The sequence below is a fragment of the Salpingoeca rosetta genome, assembly GCF_000188695.1.
Source record: "Salpingoeca rosetta unplaced genomic scaffold supercont1.17, whole genome shotgun sequence".
In the NCBI taxonomy this organism is placed as follows: Eukaryota; class Choanoflagellata; order Craspedida; family Salpingoecidae; genus Salpingoeca; species Salpingoeca rosetta.
Genome location: NW_004754917.1, coordinates 296,168 through 303,779, shown reverse-complemented (window position 1 = coordinate 303,779; position 7,612 = coordinate 296,168). Strand labels below are relative to the sequence as shown.

At 56.0% G+C, this 7,612-nt stretch overlaps 3 protein-coding genes across 3 annotated transcripts in view; 1 reads left to right on the top strand and 2 right to left on the bottom strand.

The window, feature by feature from the left end:
• Positions 1 to 233: 233 nt before the first annotated feature.
• PTSG_06765 (uncharacterized protein) lies at positions 234 to 2,651 on the top strand (the record flags this gene model as incomplete). Its single annotated transcript, XM_004992106.1, has 2 exons — positions 234 to 1,332; positions 1,870 to 2,651. 2 exons carry the CDS (start codon positions 234 to 236, stop codon positions 2,649 to 2,651), a joined length of 1,881 nt encoding a protein of 626 aa, XP_004992163.1.
• Positions 2,652 to 3,057: 406 nt separating this feature from the next.
• On the bottom strand, positions 3,058 to 6,050 carry PTSG_06764 (ribosome production factor 1). Its single transcript, XM_004992105.1, has 5 exons — positions 5,314 to 6,050; positions 5,018 to 5,113; positions 4,797 to 4,862; positions 3,427 to 3,834; positions 3,058 to 3,261 (listed from the first exon to the last, which is right to left on the bottom strand). Exons 1-5 carry the CDS (start codon positions 5,968 to 5,970, stop codon positions 3,154 to 3,156), a joined length of 1,335 nt encoding a protein of 444 aa, XP_004992162.1. The 5' UTR covers positions 5,971 to 6,050; the 3' UTR covers positions 3,058 to 3,153.
• A 25-nt stretch (positions 6,051 to 6,075) lies between these two features.
• The window catches only part of PTSG_06763 (uncharacterized protein), a 3,366-nt gene continuing 1,829 nt past the window's right edge, over positions 6,076 to 7,612 (bottom strand). Inside the window, exons 5-8 of the mRNA XM_004992104.1 lie at positions 7,297 to 7,425; positions 6,991 to 7,044; positions 6,708 to 6,861; positions 6,076 to 6,310 (exon numbers count right to left, since the gene is read on the bottom strand). Coding sequence (XP_004992161.1) covers positions 6,300 to 6,310; positions 6,708 to 6,861; positions 6,991 to 7,044; positions 7,297 to 7,425 — 348 coding nt within the window. The 3' untranslated portion in view covers positions 6,076 to 6,299. The remainder of the gene's footprint in view (positions 6,311 to 6,707; positions 6,862 to 6,990; positions 7,045 to 7,296; positions 7,426 to 7,612) is intronic.

Genomic DNA, 7,612 nt, shown 5'->3' with positions numbered 1-7,612 from the left:
TTGAGGACTGCCGTGGCGTCGCTGGCTGTGTCGACGACGTTCAGTCAGAGTTTGCACATCAGCGCGCTCACTCCCAACACGCAGGCGAGGACAGAGGACACACCAAAACCACAGTGAATGTTGTCGACAAGAATCGCGGACACCTTGAAGAACGTTCGCATTATCGCGGTGATGGTGTGTCAAGTTCACATCTTCTGCGCGCAGCTCGCACCGTCCTCCAGAGCCAGTCATGCATGTTGCTGACTCATCAAGAGGAGGAGGACAAGGACAATCCCTTGGAGGCTGTAACGGTGGTTGGTGTGGCTGATGCTCAGGATGCCGGTGTTGGTGGCATTTCCCCTGAGCCCGACTGCGAAGACGACACTCCACACAGTCACAGAAGGCAACCAACACAGCAGCAGGAGCAGGGAAGTGAGGCATATCAGCCTTTGTTCACTGGCCCATCACCCCAGCACATGTCCCTCTCCACCGTCCTGTGGCCGCAGTTCAACGCCCTGTCCACCGTTTACCGCGAGGCATCGACGCGGTTCACCCGCACCCTGCAACGGTCAAAACAGTCCTTGACATCCTGCTGGGAAGACACCATCCTCTTTGTGTCGTCGTCGCTGAAGCTCACCGGCGACAAGAATCGGGACAAGAACAGCACCACTGAAAGCACGGCGCTGGCCAGCAACGGCTGTGCCAAGTTGGGAGGGCTCTCGTCTTTGGTGCGCGAGCTGGTTTCCACATGGACCGTGCCCAGCATGCCAGTTGTTTCTGTCGCACCAGTGTTGCCCCACACCCAACACTTTCAAGCCGAAGTCGATGTGCAGCAAGATCTGCAACAAGACCTGCAGCAACGACAGTCGATACAGCACAGGCAACAGTACCGTGGCCATGAACACAGGAGGAAGATCAGTGATTCTGGTTTCTGGGAAGACTGGCCTGATGAGGTTGGTGTGGATGACCTGCACAACCATCGCCAGCCACAGCAGCACCAGCAGCCACATCAGCACCAGCCACAGTACCCGTTCACCAGTTTCAATGACACAACTGACTATCTGCAGCCACTCATCACCATCGACAGCCTGTACAACACCACTGACACGGCAGGCAGTGGTGTGGCAACTCCTCCGGTTGAGCCTGCAACAAATGCGGCAGCTCAAACAGCAAGCATCATGGGTCAGAGTCCACCACCACCACGTGAGTTGCCGGCGCCAGCGCAGCGCACCGAGTCAAATGCCCTCTCTGCTGCTGCCATGCACGGCACAGGCACCCAGCCATACGATGATTTCAGCGGCCAACTTGACTGGCCGGCCTGTGATGACATCCAGAGCTTCCTCTTTGACAGCGGTACGATGTGCAAGCAGCCTGACTATAACAACAGCGACGCGCGTGCGCAGCTTTTTGGTCCTGTCTCACAGCCTGAGACGATCGCGCCACCTTCAGCCACAACATTCACGAGCACGAGCGTGATGCCAGAACCCATGCCCACCAACGCCTCCGCTTTGATTCAAACGCCAGCCCCGTCACGACGAGCAACGACAACTACCCTCGCCTCTGCCCCCATCGCTTGCGCAACCACAACGTCGTCCCACCTTCCAATTCAACTTTGTCAGGTCCGATCCGAAACACCAAGGGCGACAGCCACGACGACGAGTGCACCGGCGCAATTTCAACAACAGCCACCCCTTGATGGTGTGTCGCCTGCGGCCTCGCGTGTCGCAAACCCCGACTGGGCCCACCCACAACCACCGAGGTCCACGTATTCATCTGCGAGATGTGTCAGAGACTCCACCGCCACGAATCTTCCTTTCACGTCTTCTTCCGCGTCCTCCCGCTTCCCCACAACTTCATTCTCTTTCTCGTCATCTGCTTCAACGACACAAGGCCCCACCTCCTTGACCACAGGCAGCAGTACTCTCGACAGCACAGCGTGGCGGCCCCTGTTACGCACGTCTTCGTCATCATCGTCATCGTCATCATCATCTGCATCCTGGCCGTCGAACGAGCATGGCGGACTGCAGCAGCGCCAGCACAAGCGGCGGCGCACGCGGCACTGCAGGGCCTTCCCACCGCCACCAAGGGTGTATGAAGAGTATGGTGCGTACATGGCTGCATTTATGGCTGCCAGCCCACGTGACAAGGAGAAGATGCTGCGGGACCGAAGGCTGACGACAGACCGATACGCACAGCTGAGGTACTGGGCAAAGCGTGTGGACCCAACGCACCACGCCGTGCTGGGTGCATATCGCACCCGCATGAACAACCGCAAGAACAAGCGGCACCAGCGGCAGCGCGAGCGTGCTGCATCCACGGCAAAGTCGCGGTCACGCAACCCAATGCCAAACCTGGCTCTGAAAGAGCTAGCAGCCACGATACAGGGCGGAGGTGTGGGGTGGTCGAGCGGCCCCAGCATGTTCCCAGTGGCACGATCGCCACAGGCGTCACCGTTCTTCGAACCGTGGCAAGCCCAGACTGCGAGCAGCTTCTTTGGCTTTGCCAACACCCCAGGGACAAGGACAGGGCGCAGCCAGTCGTCTCGACCAAACCCTCTCGACCAAGAGCTGCCACCATGTGATCCGCAGTGGCTGCCACCGCGATCGCGTTTCCCACAAGAACAACAAGAAGCTGAAGAGTTCGCCATGGCATTTGATGTGCCCATGATGTGAACTTTGAAGCGATGTTTGAACTCATTGTGGAGCGATGTGGTGATGTTGTCGCTTTCTTTGTCTTGGTCTTGCCATTGGTGCGAGTTCTGTTCCCGTGTGTCTTTGTGTCGTGTGATTCAAGCTCAAGGGGGAAGGAAGGAAGGAAGCAGGGAAGGAGAAGAGCGCTTGCAGTCCGATGTGTTCGCGAGTGTCTCGTTGGGTGTGGACTGTTTGTGTGTCGCGTTTCACTGCCTAGTCATTGACCGTTGTTGTTGTTGCCTGGAAGTGATGTGACCTCTTCAGTCTTATCAATGTCGTTGGCCCATGGCTGTGCAAATGGAAATCCTACCGATGACAACCGCACACACGCACACACACACGCACACTCTCTCCCGTCAAGGCGTTTTCACTGAACAGCTATGTCGAGTTGGGTAGTCGAGGGTCGTTTAATTATCATGGGTCTCATCAGGCATATCACAGCAGCACGCATTGGGCACAAAACGGGCGCCAAGCGTGCATGCGCTCACAGGTACATCTTCTTGCGGTCCACGTACATGTCTGCCTTGGCGACAAACTCGTAGTCGCCGTACTTGGTGTCAAATGTGCCACGCTGTAACGACTGCAGTTTCAGCTGTTTGGTGCAAAACGTGGCCATGATGGTGGCGGGCAAACAAGCGAGGGCGAGTGAGTGAGTGAGGACATTGCTTTTCACCAACAACCGGAACGAGCAGAACCTGGCATGAATGACACACACACACAATCAAACAAACGCACACACACACACACACACACACACCGTGAATTGCGGGCCAATCTCCTGGAGGCCGACGCGCTTGGTGTCGCGGAAGATGTAGCGGTGCCTGCGGAAGAAGATAAAGTCGCGCTGGCAGTGGAAGGTGACGACGCTGCGGCCGGTAAACTCCGGGTGCTGCGGGAAGAGCGACTGGAACATGCGCGACACCTGCTTGCCGAGGCGCGTATTGAAGTTGGTGGTGAGCACCTCGGGGAAGTGGCCCGTGTCCTTTGCGGTGCCGTGGATGTCCTTTGGCCAAACAACGCTGGAGAGTTTAAAGTGCGCGGTGGGCCCCGACGGGAGGTGGCTCATGACCAGGGACTCGGCGCGCCGCATGTTCTGGTTCACAACAATCAGCGCCGTGTACCCGCGCGCAGAGGCCTGCTCCACAATGGTCTTGAGCGGGAAACCCTGGGCACGACACGCACGAACACGAGGGGTGAGGTTAGTGGGGTTGACTCGTTGATCATGAAAGACAAGCAGGTTGTCAGATCGCGCGTGCGCGGTGATGGTGATGGTGGTGGTGGTGGTGGTGTGGATAAGGAGGAGAAGTTGATGCACGGTGGAGAAGACGATACATGATGGAGAATAGAACGTAGCACAGAATGAGGAAAGAAACGAAAGAGGAAAACGAGGGAGTGGTGGCTTCTGAGGTCAGTGAGAGGAACCATGTTCTTCCGCATTCACAAAGGGTTGAAGGCTGTGCGCGTGCAGCCGCCACTCGGCACCACCCACGCCATCCCTCCAACACGGCTGCGTGTGGAGGAACAGAGCAGGAGGCACCAAGCAAATAGCAGCCACAAACGCCAAACCAAACCCCGCTCCAGGTATGGAGGTCTCAGAGTGAGTTGAGTAGTATATGTCGTCATTCCAAGCGAAGCCAATCAACGAAAACGAGGGAGTATCGTGCGTGTGTGTGCGAGAGAGAGAGAGAGAGAGAGAGAGAGAGAGAGAGAGAGAGAGAGAGAGAGAGAGAGAGAGAGAGAGAGAGAGAGAGAGAGAGAGAGAAGGTAGAAAACAAGGAAAGGGCATGCAAAGAGAGCTGCTGGTCAGTGAGAGGAACCATGTTCTTCCGCATTCACAAAGGGTTGAAGGCTGTGCGCGTGCAGCCGCCACTCGGCACCACCCACGCCATCCCTCCAACACGGCTGCGTGTGGAGGAACAGAGCAGGAGGCACCAAGCAAATAGCAGCCACAAACGCCCAACCAAACAACCCCGCTCCAGGTATGGAGGTCTCAGAGTGAGTTGAGTAGTATATGTCGTCATTCCAGCGTTGAGGGAAGAGAAGAGAGGAGAATCAGCATGCATGGGCAGGGAAGGAGGGTGTGTGTGCAAGACCAGTGTGCTTGTTGCCTTGCTTTGCGATACATACGTTTCGTTTTCTGTAGGTGGCGGAAGGGATGATGTTAATCAACTCCTCAACAAACTTAAGCGTTCTCTGCAGTTGGGCATCACACATGGCACACAATAATGAGTGAGAAAACACGAGGGCGGGCCGTTGGCTTGGTGTTGGCGGGTCCAATGGTAAAAAGCAGTGCAGCACGCATCCAAGCAAGCGCAAGCGCGCACAACGCAAGATGCTGCCAAGCTCACTTGGAAGGGGCGGTTGGTGGAGAGGGTGACGAGGACCTTGGACGTTTTGCCGAGGAAATAGGAAGCAAACTCATCGCTCCTCTCATCTCCAAGTACCTTCATCAATGATGAGACGGAGAGCAAGAGAAACTATGAGCTGATGTGCAGCACCAGGCATACACAGCTGACAAAGCAGCACTCAACACGACATCATCACAAACAGGTTCTCACAACCACACATACATGCATAAACACGCGCATGCATAAGCAGACACACACATGCATACACGCATACACACATGTGCCAGAAAACACACCTCTTCGTCATCTGCGGCGATTTCTGTGCCGTCACTGACACGCATGGACTCGATGGTCTTGGGCTTGGGCTTGGGGACAGCGTCGCCATACTGCTTCTCAAGCATATCGCGCTGCCTTCGCCGTGCCTTCTTGTCCTTCTCCTTCTGGTGCTTTTGTGACTTGTAGAGCTCCTTTCGTCGCAGCTTGTTGGCAATCTCGCCTGGGCGCGGACCCCGCCGGTTGTCCACGTAATCGACCTGCAGCTGGGCAGGGTCGATATCCGATGCCAGCGCTGCCGGGTCCAACGTCTCCTCCTTCTCTTTCTTGGCCTTTTTCTTCTGCTTCTTGCGTTTGCTTGCGAAGAGGGATTCTTGTGGTGTGTCATCGGGCACGTGCAGGGGGATGTCCTTTGGACCCGTGGGCTTCTTGGCCTTGTTCTTCTTCTTCCCCTTTGCCTGCTTTCCCTTTGCCTTCTTGGCTTTGCTCGTCGTTGCTGTTGGGTCTGCTGTTGCTGAGTCTGTGGACTTTGATTTCTTCGCTGGCGCTTCGGCTGAGCCCGATATTCTCTTTGCGGTTGATGTTGATGACTGTGTCTTTGTGTTGGGGATGATCTCGGGCTTCATCGCGAGCGAGACTCGCTTCTTCGCCTTGGGCGTGGGCGTCGCATCACCCTCCATCGTGTTGTGTGGTTGTGTTGGTGATGTGTGGTGGTGTGGAGATGGAGTGAATGCGTGTGTGCGCGTGTGAGTGCACGTGGACGCACAAGAGCGAAAATTGCCGAGTCAGCAAAAGAGAATTTTATGGTGTCGGACAGCGGGAAATGTGCTGTGGGAGGATGCGTCGCAAGATCTGGATGTGTTGTGACACGTGTGATAACGTGTGACAACGTGTGACAACGTGTGAGACATGACAACGCGTGACATGTGCTCCGCCCCCCTTTGTGGTGACGCACTTCTTCTTCTTCTTCCGTCGTCGTTGAGTGGCTTGGTTGCTGTGTTGGGAACGCTCACAGCTCGTCTGCAAGCAAACAAGATGCGACAGAACATTCGCATGGTGATGCGGTTTTCAAATAACAAAACGAGCAATGAGTGGGCACGAAGTGAGTGCAAATGGAACACATGCGCTCGTGCTCAGCGCCATACAGGAAGGCTCGCGTCACAGCATGACAACGAACAACGAACAACAAAACAAAGGCAAACAAAGGCAAGCATACGAAAACGCAACACAATGAAACAAGTACGCACCATACATGAGCGCACAACACACACACACACACACATGCGCGTACGGACACGTGCACACGCACACGACGCAACACAATACACACCCAGCAACAAACAAACACACCAAACACACATACACAAACGCACGTGCACGCACGCGTGCACACACACACAGCAACAAACAAACACACCGTGCTTGCCCTCGGCAATCTGGAAGACGCGGTACAGGGTCTTGTACACGTCATCGTGGCCCTTCTCCTTGGCAATCTGCCAGGCCATCTGGCCGCGGTCGTTCAGTGCCCGCCAGTCGGCGCCTTTCCGCAGCAGGTAGTTGACGGCATTGTGCTGCAGTCACGTGGGCGATTGACAAGTGGTAGTTGGTTTGAGCGGTGGCAAGAGGGCGGGGGAGGGTAACAGCAGCACGCGTGCGCGCGCACACGATTGCAGTCAACAGAATGAGCTGGCAACACGAACCTTCCCGCGCGCAGCAGCCATCATCAGCGGTGTCCACCCGTGCGCGCCTTGCTCCTGGTGTGGGCAGTAGCAAGAAGCGAAAGACACACAAACAGGGGTGAGGCAAGCAAGGGAGGCGTGACGACAAACAGGGAGGGGAGACAAAGCACTTGGATGTCGGCAAAAAGGCAGATGGACACGAGAGCAAGGCACACACACACACACACACACACACACACACACACACACACACACACACACACACACACACACACACACACACACACACACACACACACACACACACACACACACACACGCACAAACCTGGATGGAGGCGCCTGCGCTGTGGAGAATGGAGATGGTCTCCACATCGCCGCCAGCAGCGGTCCAGATCATGGCTGTCCAGCCAATCTTGTCCTTCTTGTGCACGTCCACGCCGTGCTTAACCAACTCCTACGCACAGCATCACGTCGAACCGGCTGCGTCAGCAAGAACGTCGCCACTGCTGCCATTCACACAAGCAAAACACAGCAGCCAACCGACCACATGCACAAGCAAACGTACACACACACACACACACACACATACACACACACACACACACACACACACACACACACACACACGCACGCACACGCAC

What these genes read in the sequence shown, in the direction of transcription:
- PTSG_06764 (XM_004992105.1), bottom strand. Translation starts at nt 5,970, where the DNA reads ATGGAGGGTGATGCGACGCCCACGCCCAAGGCGAAGAAGCGAGTCTCG. An exon ending in CCACCAACCGCCCCTTCCAA is followed by an intron (nt 4,863 to 5,017) that starts GTGAGCTTGGCA and finishes GCCCAACTGCAG; the next exon opens with AGAACGCTTAAGTTTGTTGA. An exon ending in CCACCTACAGAAAACGAAAC is followed by an intron (nt 3,835 to 4,796) that starts GTATGTATCGCA and finishes TGTCGTGCCCAG; the next exon opens with GGTTTCCCGCTCAAGACCAT.